This window comes from Gopherus flavomarginatus, chromosome 3, assembly GCF_025201925.1.
Source record: "Gopherus flavomarginatus isolate rGopFla2 chromosome 3, rGopFla2.mat.asm, whole genome shotgun sequence".
Lineage (NCBI taxonomy): Eukaryota > Metazoa > Chordata > Testudines > Testudinidae > Gopherus > Gopherus flavomarginatus.
In genome coordinates, this window is record NC_066619.1 from 195,516,850 (window position 1) to 195,535,004 (window position 18,155).

Sequence of the window (18,155 nt, forward strand, 5' to 3'; positions counted from 1 at the left end):
TGTGTGTGTGTGTGTGTGTGTGTGTGTGTGTACTTTGTGCATGCACAAAAAGCAACGTTTCGGTTTTCTTAAGGCAACACTCCTACCATTGCATCAAGCATTGAACTCTTTTGACATTAGTGGTACTAGTACTGCTCCTTTTCTAACTTAGCTTCAGTCTCTCTTGTGACTTGTTGTTATCAATCACAAAAAGAGACTCCACCAAAACACCCCTTTCCAAAAAACCCGACATACTTTAGCATTCAAAGATGACAGAAGCAAGATGGATCTCCAGCACTGAACAGATAAATGGAACCTTTTCAAAGTCCATGTCTTGTTTTTCCAACATTTGGAAGATTTAAAGATGACTTACAAAATTTCAGCAACTTTAACTATATGTGCTGAATGCCCCCAATAGTTGTAATGTTCTGAATGCCTTTCAGCCCAACATTAAAAGTACTGGATTTTTTTTCCACCTCTAGATCCTCAAAAGAACTTTTCTGATGCAGCTAACTCTGCTTCTGATTTGAGTGATGTCCCAGCAGGCACCATGCTGGTGATGGCATGGCCACCATGGTACTCTATTGGAGCACAGCACTGGCTAGGGACTCAGGTAAGTCACATTTGTTACAAAGGTTTAAGTATATTTTATGTTCCAAATGGTATACAATAATTAGGAGATATAATTCAACAGTTCCAACCCTACACTTCTATGATACTGTAAGTTCAAAACTTTAAATTAATCCTGATTTTTTAGATGACAAAATTGGTTCTGTTGTGTTTTTTCATTCCCTATTATCCATTCTTACCAAAATTATTCAAAGAATGCTGAAGGTTCTTAAGTTTATGTAATTGTTATTAGTGTTCTTTATTTAGCACAGCAACGTCTAGTATCAGTTTTATTTCTTTCTTGTTCACAGGTTTGTTATTAAATAACTGTCATGATCATTACATTGCTTAACCTAGGCTACAGGGTATTTGATGGAGGGAAAACAGCAACTGAAGTTATTACTGCCATTTTGCTTGTGTCCTGTATGGACATATGGTGCTGTGCATTTATTTCAGAATGATGCAGTATGAGTGATGCAGTTTCTATTGTGCATGTGCAAAAGTGGCGATTTTACATGGTTTATAACTTGGTAAAATCTGGATGGATTTTCATGGGGACAGTGAATGGCTGACCTCAGAACTATTCCTTTCTCAAACTTCAGGGTCCTATTTCAAACCACTGAGGTGCTAGAGCTGTTCAAAAGATGGTGGGAATTTTATTTTTTAACGTAGCCAAAACTTGCTATTTTTCATTGACCTCTTTCTTGAAAACAGTGGCACTGTTTTTGATTAATCCTCCCTTTTCTCCCTGCCCTCCCAAAAAAAAAAAATCAACTTGAGGCAGTCTGCAACCATGGAAAACTGCATCCTGAAAGGTTAAGATTTGTCAAAGTTATAAACAATTGAAAATAGGGGGATCATGGAAATGGTTAGGCAACCTTATAACAGACATCGTGATTACTCTGTGTGCAACATCTCTCAGTAATGTTCTGAAGCTGTATAGTTTCCAAGCAAACTATGGAAAGTTGGACATTGTCAATATTTGGAGGAGAGACTTCCAAGGAAAATCAGAGTGATGCAAATAGTGGTATGTTAGTGATTCAGCAGTTGCTTTTTTTTCTCTGACTGTTCTGATCCAGAGACCAAGTATATTATTAAACTGCACAGTGCTATGAAAAGTACTTGTTTCATGTTGTAGTAGAAAAATCTGCTTGTCCCACTTTTGGGTTTTCAACATCTCATGATACTTTTTGCAGAAGTAGAACTATTAGCCTTAATGTCCTGGCCAAACTCCCGTTTAGCTACAATAATGACATTCTGCCTCCCCTATGGGCCAGTTAAGCCAGTTTTGCAGCAGCCAGAGAAGGGACCAAAGATTTGGCTGTTTTCCTTCAATTCATATCCCTAAATTGCTGTGTGACAATGCTGTGTGTTACTACCAGCTGAATTTTTCGCTAGAGATAGCTACCTTTCAATGGTGAGATGATTTCAATATCTCCTACCTCTCTCTCTGTATGGAATATAATTAATGGTTGTAAAATTCTTCCACAGACTTTTTGACTGAAGGTACTAAATAAACGTAAAATAATATATTTAATAGACTTTATCTTTAAACCTGCAAGTCTGATCATTTTGTTTCTCACAAAAAGAGACTTTCTTCCATTATCCTTTCTCACATAAAGATATTTTCCCTCTTCTGTCTCCTACCCTTGCTTCAACTCCAGTTTAATATACTGTCATAATTATGCTTGTTCTAGAATTTTCTGACATACTGTAGATTATTTTAAACCTTCCAAGATAGAACTTGCTGGTGTTACTGAATAGTTACAATTCTAATGCTGTCTAAAATATACTGTGAACTCCAATTTGCATCATGACATTAATGCAGCCAAGGGGGAGATGACCAAAATATATATGGAAATTAATATGACTGAATCATATTAATCCTTAACAGTACTTTCCACCTCATGTACAGTTGTCTTGCTGATAAGATTGTCAACTTAATTTGATTGCTATGGACTAGCATTTTGTATAATTCTTTACTCATTTCTTGATTTATAGTAAGTAGTTCAGATTGATCTATACCAGAAAAATACATTAGTAATATTTTTGGATTCTATTACCACATTAACTAAAAGTCAGCTGTACCCCACCCTCATTCCCTATCCATTACTCCTCTGTCCCTTCCTGTACAGAAGACTACATAATCATAATGATGGTTAAGGAGGAAATGTTTGGTGTAAATTCAGAGCCTATTTTGGCCCTGTAACTATTAAAAAGGTTTGATAGTTTGACAAGTGAGGATTGCAGAAGACCTCTAATTGGTATATTGATGAGATACGTTTGCTATAAAGCCTGATAAATTGGTCTGCTTTATTTAGCTAAAAGAGGAGAGCTGCTGGGTTGCGGTGGGCTCTGCTCTATGGAGAGAGACTGGAATTGTTGCGGCCTTGGAACTGGGATTGCTGTTAAATGATCTTTGGGTTCTCAGGGAAGTTTATGACCTCAGATGTTTTCTTAACATTTCTTTATGGGAGAGAAAGGTTAGTGAATTGTTTCACACGTTGCATGCCTTAGATGACACTCTACTGTAGGAGCCCTAAAAGCTTGAAAAAACATATCATACATTTATCCAGAAGGGAGAATATAGTGCTAGAGATTAGCGAACAAGATTCAAATGGCAAATGTCCTACTTTTAAAAATAAATGGGGCTGGCTGATCCAGTAAAAGAGTGATAGTGTTCTGTCCTGGGCTTTGAAAGTTAATGTGTATTCTTAAGATGATGTAAGCAACAGAGGATTAATTATAAGAAAGTTCCTTGGTTCAAACAGTTCATTTAAAAAGTGAATTGTAACATTGGATTTGCAGAAATCTTGTAACAATGAGGACATGTTAATCCTCTTATATAATTCTGTTCTGTATGCCATTTGAGCAATCTATTCTTCTTGTAGTATTTACATACAATACATTTCATTACTTGCTCATTTACAAGATATATATCCACCTTTGCTGCAGTCTGGAATTTGTTTAAATGAAATGATATCTAGTGCTGTTTAGAGATTTGCACCCATCCGAGAAATCTGGACATATAATTTTGCACACATACATGCTATAATTCTCACTATTTCAGATATTTTCCCTGTGTGTGCTTGTTTGGTTGGTTTCTTTATACAGTTTGGACCCTCACACTGCTAAGAAGGTGCTTATCTATATAATTAAGAGCATAGTTGCTATGTATTAGATCTGGCATTAAATGGAGAATGAGACAAAGGGCTCTGTCAGGCTGCTGTCAGATATCAGCATGTCTGGTTGTGAGTTACTGATTCTTTTTTCTCTCTTATTTAAAATATTAAGTCTGTTTAAAAATAGATATACAGTTTTAACATAGCTACTATTGGCATTATTCCCTGGACAAATATATTCATAGATCAGTTATTAACTAATCCCACAAATCAGACAAACAAAACAGACAAAAATGTTTGAAGTAAATTGTCCCTTTTAAGATGAAGGATGGAATTTTCAAAAGCTCTTAAGTGACTTAGGAGCGCAAGTCCCATTAAAATCACCCAAAACCTTTAAAAACAGGCTAACAAATAGTATTGTCATATTTAATATTAATCTTATATTATTTGTATTATGGTAGGACTTATGTGCTGCAGAAATGAGGGCTCAATTATACTAACACATAACAGAAACATGCTCACTGCCCCCCAAAACTTATTACTTTCACATTTTAATTCCACTCCCTGAATATAATTTATAAATGGTACCAACTTTTTTTTTTTAAACAATGTTTTGAAAATATGCTATATTTAATTATGGAGGCCTTAGTTGTGACACTACTACAGGTTCAGTTCCATTTCACACTTAAAGTTGCGATTCACATCTTTGTTACATATGGAAAATATTCTGTAACCTCCCCACATTTACAGCACTTTCTCTGTGAGCTAAAGAATGAATGAATTTTCAAGATTTTATAAGTACTTAAGGTGAAAGCCCATGCTATTGTACGGGTGTAAATCATACAGTTTAAAAAACCCAAAAAATGTCTGAGTACTTAAAAAGTGGACAGTAGCAGACCACAAATCTCGGTGATAAATAAATATGGTGATATTTTAAGCAAAAAGAGCTCTAAACATGCTTGTAACTGTTTCCATTGCTTCACCCTGACTCAACAGACAATCTAGGCTTCAGAGTGACACACGAAGTGACAGTCCTGGAATGTTGTTATATAAATCTCTCAGTTAGAGTTAAACTTAATTAACCACTGGGTTTTTAAATAAATTTATCATCTGCATCAGGGTTTTCTTGGTTTCAAATGATAGCAATAATAGAATAAAACAGACTCTTCAAACATTCTCGATAGTTAAAATTGATTACAGTTTCATGCAGAGGTTATATTTAAAGAGATTAAGGTATAATTAAAGTTTATATTATTAACAATTTTTGTATCAACTTGTTATAAGCTACAGGCAGGGTCAGTTCAACAGCTCAGGTAACGCGTAAGATGGGCTACTGTGATATCAGAAGTAACTAAACCAATTACTATCCTTTCTCCATAGCTAATTTTCATGCAACAATTCTGTTGGTTGTAATGGCTCAAAGATACAAGGGAGACTGTACAGTTTACCTGGCCCAGCTGTCAATGCTCTTTAACAGTTCTGTAGCTGCATACTAATTTGAGCATCAGTGCTTGAAAGATGACTCCTCATTACTCTTCTGCCTCAGCTCTGCTACGCACCAAGGCAGCACTGCTGGGGAAACTGAACTAGAAACATTGGGGGTTGGTGGAGCCCTAGATTTGGCTCATCATTGCCCTTCCTTTCACACAGTTTCTGTCTCTGTAATACCACCCTTTAAACCCAAAAATCAATTGCAAATTAAATGCCAGATTAACCACTACACTCCAGTTGCTTTGCACTGCTTTGAAGATACAATGCAGCTGTCTATCCATTTTTACTGCCCAACAAGCTCTGACTGTTTTACTCTGGTGCATTTTGCCCTTAAAAGTTAAAAATATTAAATAAGATATTTAAGGTTGATACTACATATTTCAAACCATTAGAAATATAGCATAGTAGTTTCTCTTTGGGTTTCTTGTTTGGTATTACAGTGTGAAATTTTTAATAAAATGCATCAAACCAAGGAACCCCAGACCAAAAACTGAAGTATCAATAATTTTAAAGGTAAAACTCATTATAAGAATGCTGTAAGTAACTCAAGAGAAAGCATTATAAATGCAGAGTTAAGATTACATGTAACAGAAATCCAAATATGTCAGGAAATGCACATTAAAGTACTCACACAATCTTAACTTTGCCCTATAGTGATACCATGATGGGAAACAAATGGAAACAGCTAATGTGCTTTTAAAAGTCAGTTCAATCTAATCTGGGACCCCAGACACAAAATGTTGGAATCATAATCATATGGCTATTGCATGGTATCAATATAGGGCTGAGTTAAATTGTGTAACTCTTGGTTTTAGGCTAACTGCAATCTCTCTGTAATGTTTTTACTTTTAAATTACTAATACATATTCTCAATCTTAACTCTATTTTAATGTAGGCTTTTTTGTATGGGACTAAATTACTCTCAGCAGGGATGCAATCTGAGTAAGGCTATCCAACCATTCCACCTTATTTCGAGAACACTACTTTTCCAGTATTAAAGTTATAATTTTTTGTCACCATTAATCATGTATATGCCCAGGTTACATTCTTAAAGCCCCAGTTTAGAATTCAAAATTATCTTGACAAACTGGAGAAATGGTCTGAAATACATAGGATGAAATTCAGTAAGGACAAATGTGAGTCCTAAACTTCGGAAGGAATAATCAATTACACAAATACAATATAGCCTTTGGATTTTGGGAGCAGATCCTGGCCTGAGAATTTGGTCAGCAATGATTCTGGGAAGTATGATAAGGGACTTCACTTTGAACCAAGTCTAGTTTTAATACTAAGATGTATTTTACTTTTATTTCTCTTGTAACCATTTCTGACTTTAATGCCTTATACTTGTGCTCCCTTAAAACCTGTCTCCTTGGAGTTAAATAAACTTGTTTTATTCTTTAATCAAAACTAATCCAGTGTTGTGAACTGTGTGGGTAACTCCATGTAGGGTGGCAAACTGTTGTATACTGACCCCTCTAGAGGGGCAACAGACCTAATCTATGTGGACTGTCCAGGAGAGGACTGGACAGTGCAGAACACACATTTTGGGGGGAAATCCAGGACTAGGAGTGTGTTGGGGTCATCCTGCAAGTGGAAACCAAGGCTAATGGAAGCCAGAGTGTGATTGATGTATGGCTTACAGGCTACAGCTATACACAAACACGCAAGGCAGTAGCAGCATGCTGTTTGGTTGTTTGTGAGGGACTCACATGGGACTTACAGCAGCGGAGCATTGTGAGGCACCCAAATGTGCAGGGCTGGGCTGACACAGCCCCTCACTGGTCTGGGTTGTACCCCTGAATGTCAGAGGTATCTATGCCCTGTAACAAAGATTCATACAAGACAAATAGTTTACCTGAAGGATAGCATAATGATACAGCTCTTAATCACTTTTCACAGGTTTATACAGAAAAAGACTGGGAGCAGTTAAGGGTTCAAATAACCAGTGCAGAACCAAATTGATTTTTCTCTGCACTTTCAGCACATCTGCAGGGGAGATAAAGCAGAATATAAGAGTGAGAAATTGCTTTGATTTTGGCCCAGACATTCTGTAATATAGCTGCTCAGTCACTGCCCCCAACGCAACTCACAATTCCCTTTCAATCCTGCAGCACTTCTGGTGGCACCATCCTGGTCAATAACTTCATAGCATACCTCACTGCCCTTTACCTTTTTGAGAAAGACCATTCTCTGCCACCTGGTCATGTGCTTCAAAATCCTTGAGAGTCAGGGCAGTCTAAAGGGAATGTAGAGAGGTTTAGTACCCAGCTTGCCCGCAGAGACCTCCCACCCTCTGCTAAACTCTCCAACACCACCCAGGCTCCTCCAAGGCACAACCTAAACTGAAAACCCAAGCCAGGAACATAATTGTCAATCCTCAACTGCATCCAAAGCACGACTGCACATCCAAACAGCCTATACTGCACACCCTTGAAATCCCAGTCTAGAGTAGAGTTGCCAACTTTGGTTAAATAAATTCCTGGAGATTTCATCACGACATAATCTTTAATTAAAGATCAATCTTTAATATCTGGGGACTCCAGAACAATCCTGGAGGGTTGGCAACTCTAATCTAGACCTCCACATGCACACACAACTTACCATCTCTGAGGTCTCCCCCAAGACTGGAAAGAATCTCAGGGAGGGGGAAATCAGAAATACGTGTTAAAAATGCTATCAGAGCCTCTTTGGAATAGAAGCAATAACTGCTTGTTTTTTTCCCCTACTCCTCCAGTCATGGTAGTATTGCTGGGCCACAGGAGAAAAAATCCAGTACAAAGCAGTCTCATTTAACTACAGCAATCATTTCCCTTTTGCCCACACGCGCCACTCTGTGGTGCACCGGAGCAAAGCAGGGCCAGAGCACCCTGGGTGCAAGTAGGCAGCCGTCCTGGAAGCGCCAAAGGCAATCAGGATGCAAATTGTACCCAGCAATACTCCAAGAACATTCTTGCTTTTCAGTTGGTATCAGCTTTTCCTATTTTTCTGAAAGACAAAGAGAGCATATTTTTACGCCCTTGGGGTTGGCAGATTATTGCTTAAAATATTCTTTTCTTCACAAATACCCTTGCTGATTGCAGGCAAAACTGAGGAATTACTCCCCATAGTTTCTTGTATTTGTTTTATAGGCAGGTCAAGTTTTAATGGCTTCTATGTTTATCATTTAGGTGATTTACATTAACACAGACATTTTTGGCTTGCTTTTGGATTCAAAGTTATCAGCCGCTTAGAGACGCTGTCTTAAAAGGACACAATTAACTTCTAACTTCTGCTTTTTAAACACATATTGATTTGAAAAGGAAAACACAACCCATTTTGGCTTCACTTTGGCAAAGTGACCATTGATTACACAGACCACCTTAAGGCTTGGTGTGGGGCACTGGCTACAGCTTCTAGCCGCTATTTGTTACCAAAACAGATTTAAAATCTTTTACCATTCTTCTGGCCTCGATTGCCCTGCTGCAGCCACAACTTCGGCTTTTATTAAAAAACATTTTAAATCTTGTAAAGCATTAAGTTACCTTAAGGATTAAATGCTAATTATCAAAATTAAACAACACTAGTTTCTTCTGTTTGGCAAAAGTATTTCTCGATTTTACAACCTTAAAACAACACCAGTTCATCTTAAACTTATAAAACGAAGATTGTACATATCACAAGTGTTGGGTTTTTTGGTTTTGTTTTTTGTAAGCAAATTTGACTAACTTGTTCATAGTTAAATGATTCTTCTTATATAACCTCTTGCCTGGATTATCTACAGACATTCCCAAAGGAATGTCTGCAAAGAAACCAAGAAACTTCCTTTCATAACACTTTCTTTTAACATTTGTAAAAAGTTTTACTGCTTAATTCCTTCCAGTATCTACAGTGTTAACTTCTTACTGTCTTTCTTTCAACTTCCTCAAACTGTGATTGCCTGCTTGTCTGGGCCTGATCCTTTTTTCCTTGTTGCTTTATTTCTTTCCATGGGCACAGGCATTGTTTCACTACCAATTTAGCAAGGAAGGTGGGCTTTTTTGACTAACTCCCCTCTGATTTATTTATACACACCTATTTACATACACACATTACATCTAGATGCCTCTTATTTAATAATAACTTTAATTCTTTATGTCCGACCTTAATACAATCTTTCCTTGAGGCGGTAACAACCCCTCAGCACTGGTGCATTGTTAGGAAGGATAGTAGCAGGGCTAGGGACAATGGGAAAGGTAGGGAGAACAGATGTATTAACAGCACTGTAAAATGGGGGGGTATGGATGGGGAAAGTATGGAACAGGTTTTTTGCAGGGGTGGGGAAGGACTGTTAGAGAACTTCCCCTATGCAGACCCTGGCTGGCCCTAGCCTCTCCTATTCAGTCAGGCACGTGTCCCTCCACCTCCACTCAGACACCCACTCTCCCCAACCCCATGTGGCCTGCACCTACTCTCCCAGTGCCCATGTGTCTCTGGGCTCCCACTCAGCCACTCTCTGTCTCTATATAGCCCTGAACCCCTCCCCATCCCCATGTGTTTCTGTTCCCCCACCCAGCCACTCCCCTCTCCCTCTGTGGCCCTGCACCCCTCCCGCATAACCATGTGGCTCTGTGCCTCCCTCCCCCCCGTGGCCCTCCACCTCCACTCCCATTCAGCTCTGCCTCAATCTGTCCTCCCCTAGTAGCCCTAATGATCCCCTGTTTGATCTCCCAGCAGCCCTACACTGTCAGTCTCCCCATAGTCCCTCTCTCCTGACCTGGTGTAACAGGCACTGAGAAGAAGGCTCTGTAGGCTCTCTCTCTTCCCTAGCTGGCTGGGAGCAGCTGCTATGTTCTATCACCAAAGCACCCTCTGGTTCTGCAGCAACTTTTCAGCAGAAGTTTTTTTCTGTGCAAAAAATTAAAAATATGCACGGCTCATTAATTCTGCGCACATGCTGTGGTGCAGAATTCCCCTAGGAGTAATTCTTGGGTACATGCTGGCTGTCAGCAATTTGAAAATGGCACTAGCCTGCCCTGAAAGAGAAGAATCATGGGACAGAGCGCGTGCATTCATGGGAGTTTTTTAATTTGATCCCAGTCCCAGAATTCCACTGGCTTCCACCTGCCTTCCACTAGGCATCCCACATAGGGTGACCAGACAGCAAATGTGAAAAATTGGGGTTAGACGCGGGGGTAATAGGAGCCTATATAAGAAAAAGTTCCAAAAATCAGGACTGTCCCTATAGAATCAGATCATCTGGTCACTTTAATCCCACAATATTCAGTGAGAAAAATCCCAGAATGCACATACCTCAGCAGCAAAGCAAAAGGATAATGGGATATGCTGCCAGAACGCCAAGTACAGTAATTTTTAAAAGAAAAATTCCACTTAGGCCAGATACTCTATCTGTATTTTAAAAAATGAGTTTAAAAAACCTCAAATATTTCATTTAAGTTAAGTTTATTGACTACATTTGACTTACCTGTAGTTAACTAGGGATATAAACCAAGTTATCAAGTGAAATGAATGCCCAGAAATCAGTCCACCTTAAGAAAAGCTAATCTATATAATGTGGTGGTATATTTGTAAAACTTTAACAATAACACAGAAATGACTCCTCCCTGTCACAGGCAATAATCTGTGCTTAAAGAAATGATAAATGTGAATATGACGTGACCTTTGAAATGCAAACTGGGAGGTTATAGTGAGCATAGCTTTGGAAAAATTGCTGAAGTCTGCCAGATTGATTAACATCTGTGATCCTATTGACACTAAGCCTTGTGTCTGCCTTCTTTGACTTCTGCTTAGCTCTTGCAGACCCAAGGATAATCTACAAATGCAGGTAGAAAAATATACCTTCTGCTGCAGCACATCAGTTTGTTTTGTCTTTTCAAATTTGCATACCTATTAATCTATAACTGACTGTGCCACTACAGATTTGACATGCAGTATACTGCTATGGATTTAAAATATACTTTTTGAAAATATCGTTATCTATATAGATTCCGGGACCTGGGGAAGGGTTTTATTTAAGATGCATTGAACATTTAACTATTGTACTTCACTTGTTTAATGCAGGCCTGCACAATATGCGGCCCGTGGAGCTTCACTGTGCGGCCCGCAGGGGGATTCTAAATCCCCCGCACACGGCGCTCTGCAGGCAGCCCAGAGCCCTTTGAATCCTGGCCGCTGCCAGGAGTCAGAGGGCTCTGAGCTGCCCGCAGCAGCAGGGAGCCCAGAGCCCTTTAAATCCCAGCCACCGCCGGGAGTCAGAGGGCTCTGGGCTGCCGGCAGCCGCGGGGAGCCCTGCGCCCTTTAAATCTCAGCCGCGGCCAGGAGTCAAAGGGCTCTGGGCTGCCCGCAACGATTCCCAGCCACGGCTGGAATTTAAAGGGCTCAGGGCTCCCCGTGGCTTCGGGCACCCCAGAGCCCTTTGAATCCTGGCCACGGCTGGGATTTAAAGGGCTCAGGGCTCCCTGCAGCAACCGGCAGACCCAGAACCCTTTGAATCCCAGCCGCGGCTGGGAGTTAAAGGGCTCAGAGCTCCCCACGCTGCGGGCACCCCAAAACCCTTTGAATCCACGCCCGGGGCTGCTGATTGCCCCCTCCCCCGCACCCCTGCCCCAACTGCCCCCCAGGACCACCACCCCCTATCTAAGCACCACTGGTCCTTGTCCCCTGATACCCCTCTCCCAGGACCCCTACCCCTAACTGCCCCCCAGAACCCCACCCCCTATCTAAATGCCGCTGCTCCTTGTCCAACGATTGCCCCCTCCTGAGACCCCTGCCCCTTGGGACTCCAGCCCCTATCTAAGCCTTCCTTCTCCTTGTCCCCAACTGCCCCCCTCCTGAGACCCCCCCCCAACTTTCCCCCGGGACACCAACCCCTACCTATCCCCTGATAAACCCCTGGGACTCCCATGTCTATCCAACTGCTGCCTGTCCCCTGACTGCCCTCCCAAACCTCCGCCCCATCCAACCCCCCCGCTCCCTGTCCCTTGACTGCCCCCTGGAACCCCCTACTCCTTCTCCAACCCCCAGCCCCCTTACTGTGCCACTCAGACCAGCGTGTCTGGCTCTGTGCAGCTCCAGACACATTGCTGCCATGCTCCCCTGCGGAGCCCACAGCCCCGCTCCCCCCAGCACCTGCCTTCCAGATTTGAACACCTCAAAATTCAGGAGTGCTCACGCTCAGTTTGGGCAGCTGTTACTTCATTTCTCCCAAATCAAATATACTGATCCACTATAACTTGCTGTAGAAAAAGTAGGATAAAATTGAGCAAGAAATGCTTATTAGGACTGGAATTGCTATTTTCAACAGCCATTGCCTTTTTGTTTGTTTTAAAAGGAAGACAGTGATATTGCATTGGCAAATTCCCATAGAAAGAAAGAGTGGAACAAAAGAATAATAAAGGCACCTCAACTTTTCCTCATTTATGGAGGACAGTCTGATAATATGCATCCAGGTATCCTCTAATCACACAAGCTGAAAATTGATCCACTTTACTGCAGCTCTGTAACCATATGGGAACCAATCCTGTCTGTGTTTTGTGCACGTCCAAAATTCTTGCTGAATGACCCGTCCTGGGAGCGGGTTACCAGTGACCCAGGGATGGGACGGCAGGAGGTGTGGCGGGGGGGCACTGGTGGGGGGGAGCCCAGGGCTGGGGCGGCAAGGGGTGTGTATGGGTGGGTGGGGGGAGAGCCCAGGACGGGGGCTACAAGGAGGTACAGGGGGGAGCCCAGGGCTGGATGGGGGGGGCAGGCAAATTTTTTTTTGCTTGGGGCAGCAAAAAACCTAGAGCCGACCCTGCTGGGTTCCCCCAGCCGCCATAGCCCTGAGCCCTTTAATTTGACCCTGAGGGCTCCCAGCCACCTCTTCAGCTGGGATCCCCTGGTTGATTTAAAATAAAGTATCACCTCCCCACCTCCAACCTTCCTTTTTGGCCCACAGCTGTTTTGGTGGGGCGGTGCTGGAGAAGGAGGGTTTGTTTCTGCAGGGCTGGGCGGCCTTGGGGCGGGGTGTTTCTGCGGGGCTGGGAGGTTTCGGCCTTCAGCTGTTTTCTTTGGAGTAATGTGGCCCCCGCCGCTTCACGAGTTGTGCAGGCCTGGTTTAATGATTACTTTTCCTGGTTCAGTGTCCACTGAACCATGTGGTTAACTTGTTTTTTGTGTACTGTGTTGTCTTAATTTTATTCTCCCAGTTCTAAAAATATCACTGTGAATATTATTTGCAATATAGAGGTAGTAAACTCTTAAAAAACACATGCATTTATGACTATTTAGTGGGAACAAATGTAGACAAGTAGCAAAGCAGAGAATAAAGAAAACAGGTTATAAATAATAGGTTTCAGCTAGTCAGTTAATTTCTGTAGCCTGTATTCATTCTTTGCAGTAGGTAACATATTGAAACATAAAAGCATGTAAAAAAGTAGAGCCTTGTGAACCTTTTCTAACAGAACCTGACAAGTGCATTGAATGTTATCAGACTTAGCCCAGTTTAGAGCTACCCTTTTCCCGTCTAGTTTACCATAGGCTTCCTCCATCCTGCAACAGGCTCTGGGATATTGCCATTTAAGGTATTTGAGGCCACTCAAGGTAAGCAATCATTGTCAATGGAGTCTTTTGGATCCCAGTGCTGCTGAATGACAGTGTGGACAGGCAGCCGAGTCTCTTAAAAATCTTGGATTGTGAGTAGAGAGAGGGTTACTTTTCTGGCCACAGTCACACTCCCAAATGTAGGGGAGTGGGCTATGTTGCTGCCATAGGGAGCAGAGAGGGCCACAAGCCATTGCTCCCCAAAGACAGAAAAGTAAGAGGATATTTTGGAGTTATTTGTGGATAAGAATCCTTGGGAGAGGGAGAGGTTTATGATTTTGAAAAGAAACTATGCAAAAATTGATGTTTGTGTAGTTTTGACTCTAAACTAGGTGAAACTTGACATTTGTGTGTACTCTGTACAGGTTATTATTGTATAATTCCATATTCCATACTTGTCCAATACATATAGCTTTTGACTGAGTGAATACGTTTAGAGGCTTCATTTGGTATAATGACTTTAGCACAGCTCAGGAAATCTTTTTAAAGAACAGTAGGAGCTGAAAATTGACTAAATCCTTATACTCCCAATTCCAATAGATTTGTGAAAGTGTATTAGGTAATGTACAGTGTCTCTCATGTAGCTCAGAGGAGGCATACCTGACTAGTCTAAAACATGCAGCACCCATAATATGAAACAAGGGAACTCCTGTGCCTGTATTTTTACACTGATTTTATAAATGGATATGGCCTGGTACCCTCATTTCTTCTGATAAAAGCAGAGGTCCATCAGTATTGTTTAAATAAGTCTCTAGCCTTCATTCTTCATCAGTTGGAGATGAGCTGGAAAAGAAGAGGGGGAGAAGACTCAGTGAAATCTCAGACTGGAAAGCTTTACATTTCTTATGAACATGAAACCATTAAACTCCTCTTCTATGAGTTTGCTGTTACAAATTACACTGTTTAGGTTTGATTTTTGACTAATCATAGCATGAACTGTAAGTGATAAGTCATTATCAATTTTATGGTAAGCTCTGAGAAAGATGACTTGATCTTTTGTGGTTAGCTATCTTGTGGATGTATACTCTAGGCCAGGGATTCTCAAACTGAGGGTCAGGACCCCTCAGGGGGTTGTGAGGTCATTACATGGTGGGTCGAAAGCAATCAGCCTCCACTCCAAAGCCCGCTTGTCTCCAGCTTTTATAATGGTGTTAAATATATTAAAAAGAATGTTTAATTTATTAGGGGGGACACACTCAGAGGCTTGCAATGTGAAAGGGGTCTCCAATAAAAAAAGTTTGAGACCCACTGCTCTAGGCAGTTTCACTAACTTTTTTCCCTTTCTTCCATTTTACTATCCTGTGCAAGACTTTGCTGATTTGACTTATCATAAGTAGTGACACTTAATCTGTGTACTTATCCTATAAAAATAATATTGTTAATATTTGTTAGCAATTAAGGTGTTATGTAATTATACCTGAATGGAACATGGATTTATGTTTACACAATGGGATGACTGGCGTATACTCAGTGAGCAAACTATAGCTGCATACCTTCCTTTTTCAAGTTTGTGTGCTTGTTGCTAGCGAATGTGTGTGGAACTTCTATCAAGTTCTGTTTTTTACATATTTCTCTCTTTTGGGGGGGAGGGGGAGAGGTTGGAAGGACATAAAACCCACTCATCTCCTGCCCTGACAAAATGACTCTCAGATACATGACATTTTATGTATGCCTGTAGCTGATTTTGCATAATTCAAGTGACATGTGAATATTGCAGCTCTCATTTTAAATTGTGTGAGAATTCAAGGCACACAGGTTTAAGTGAGGACAAAATATTCTTCTTAATATTCAAACTGGAAGAACTACTTGTCGATAATGAACATTTATTTGCCACGTATGTGATGCTTTTTAAAAACAAACTTGCCGTGCCCTCTCCCTCCCCTGGCTCATCCACAGCCTGCCCATGACTTGTCTCCTGTGTTGGGTCTGGGAGAGGGACCCTGCGGAGCTCTTTTGCTAGCTGGAGCATCCCTCCTAACACAGGTGGATTTGACAGGGGTTGATTGCGTCCCTTTATGCCACAGGTGTGATGTAAAGGGTAAAGCTGGTCAGGAATTTTCTGACTTTATTTATTCCCCCCCAAGAAAATGCAGATTTGTCTAACCTGAAATGTTTTGTGGAAATGTTTCGTTTTCAACAAACCTTTGCCAAAACAGAGGCAGGATTGTGACAAAACCTGCCTTGTTTCCTGCTAGCTAACTTGGTGGCCTGCTGGGAACTCAAGGGCTTCCAAGTTCCATGACTCAGGAGCAGCCCTGACATGCACAGTCTCCTAGAGCTGGCAATTGGAAGCCCTGGGAATCCCAGCTCAGGCAAGGGCTCTCAGAACTTCTGGTTCTGCCCTGCTCTGCCCAGGAGATTCCAATAATTCCGAGGGACCACCTGGGCTGCCCGGTGAGTCTCCAGGAGTCAGAGCAGCCATCTGCTGCATTTCATAAAGAGAGGAAATTGGACTGATACAGTTTGATTTTTCCTAAATGATAATTTTTTGATATTTTCTGTCTGCAGGAAAAATTGTATTCCAAATTAGAACAAAGACTTCTTTGAAATTTCCTACTAAATGGAAATTCTGATTTTTGATTAGTTCTGTTTGAGAGGCCACACCAGAAAGACTCAGGTCCACTGATTTCAACTAAGACTTGCCAGGCTTCACAACTGGCAGTGGTAACCTGCTCAGCTCCCAAGCAAAGAGTAACGAGGCCAGTTTAAGAAGCCTGCAAGTTGCAATGCGAAACATTCAATGGGAAAGGCAAAGAGATATGAGCTTTCAGTGCAGACGACTTTTATGTATGAGACAACTGATAATATTAAGTCTGGTATAAAGAACTTCCAAGAAAGACTTTCTGTGGTAGAACTTTCTGTGCGTGGGGAGCATGGAGGATAGGGTAGTGACACCTTGTTCTTAAAATTGGAAAAATCAAACAGGATTTGTAAAGATCCACGAAGATTTTTGAATACAGAACAAGAAAAATGGCCGAGACTGGTACATCTTCCTAGAGGAGGAGGAGGAGGGGATATACTGTTATCTACAAATAGCTTTCTTAAGGAAATTTTTGCAATAGGAGGATATTGGGTCTGTATTTGTATTATAATCCACGTTGTAGCCTTTACCACCCATTCCAAAAGCAGTGCTAATAAAATTATTGAGATTCCAAGATTTAATATTTAACAGTGAAAAGTACTTTATATCTCTTAAGGTAAAAATAATATTCTTATCTGATGTCTAGAATCGTGGAAGCTGTAGTGCAAACATGTGCGTATGTTTATAACATTGTGTTGTCTAACCTTGCTGTTCATCTTTTACTGAAACTGCACTGGTGCTGAACCAGTAGTAGGTAAAGTGAAAAATTCCTAGAATAGACATGCACTCAGAAGAAAGATGCAGTTTATTCCAGTAAAATGACTAGAACAAAGGATTGTCCTTCACTGTATGATACCTTGCAATCCTCAGAATTATTTACAGGAATCAAGTTAAATTATTCTCTATCCCCAAACAATTTATAGCTTACCTGTATCTTCTGGCAATCAATATGGATCTCCACAATTTACTTGTGAGTGCAGCAGACCACCATGTGTTGAACGTAGCAGTAGAGTTAAACTTGAAAAGATTGCTCATGTTTTTAACACCTTAGATCAACTTAAAGATAGTTTACAAAGAAAATATACCAATGTTTTAGAAAGGCTGTTGTAAGATAATGTGTTTCTAGTTTATAATTGTGATTTTTAAAAATTTAAGGATATGCTACAAACTCCGGCCCCAGTTCTGTTAATACTTATACTCATGCTTAACTTTATGTACATGAGTAGTGCTACTGAAGTCATGGAACCACTCGTGTGTAAAGTTAAGTGTTAAGTGTTTGCAGGATCTGGAAGTTAACAGCCTACACTGGCTCACTAATTAAAATGTTGATGTTGGGAGGAATGTTTGAGGTCTGTCCCAGGTTATTGTTGGAATATTTCTGAGTGGATGGCACCAGGTAGTTGACAGGCTACCAACAAAAAAAAAGTTTTCTTGTTAAGGTGTTTGTGCTTTTATAGGCTATGTATGTAACACTTCTGCCAGATGAAGTCAGCAGTGACAAGAGCTGGGTTCAATATCTAGGGGTTCCTCTTAGTGCTACACAACAGAACTGGCCCTAGCTCCCCATCCAATAATCTGGAAAAGCTTACCATCAGCCTTGAGCACCTCTAAGCAGCAAGACTTCCCCACTTGCAAGCACTGAGTCTGTGTATAACAAACAAGAACTTTTAATAAAAGGGAATGGGAACCCAGCATTAGTTTGGGAAAATACTATGACCATATTTGAAAATGTGATTATAAGCCAAGCCAACCCCACAAACTTTGCCTCAGTTTCCCATCTTTTGGTGTGAAAGTCCAATAAACAAATGTCCCTT

At 40.9% G+C, this 18,155-nt stretch overlaps 1 protein-coding gene across 8 annotated transcripts in view; it reads left to right on the forward strand.

The window, feature by feature from the left end:
* IL15 (interleukin 15) overlaps positions 1 to 18,155 on the forward strand; it is a 78,982-nt gene that overhangs the window by 25,984 nt on the left and 34,843 nt on the right. For 4 of the 8 annotated variants that reach the window (XM_050946669.1, XM_050946668.1, XM_050946664.1 and 1 more), the window contains exon 2: positions 462 to 592. The exons of 1 other annotated variant lie outside the window; for it this stretch is intronic. In XM_050946669.1, coding sequence (XP_050802626.1) covers positions 530 to 592 — 63 coding nt within the window. In that variant the 5' untranslated portion in view covers positions 462 to 529. Of the gene's footprint in view, positions 1 to 461; positions 593 to 18,155 lie in introns of those variants that run through there. 3 more of the 8 variants (XM_050946662.1, XM_050946670.1, XM_050946665.1) reach the window with 1 other exon arrangement.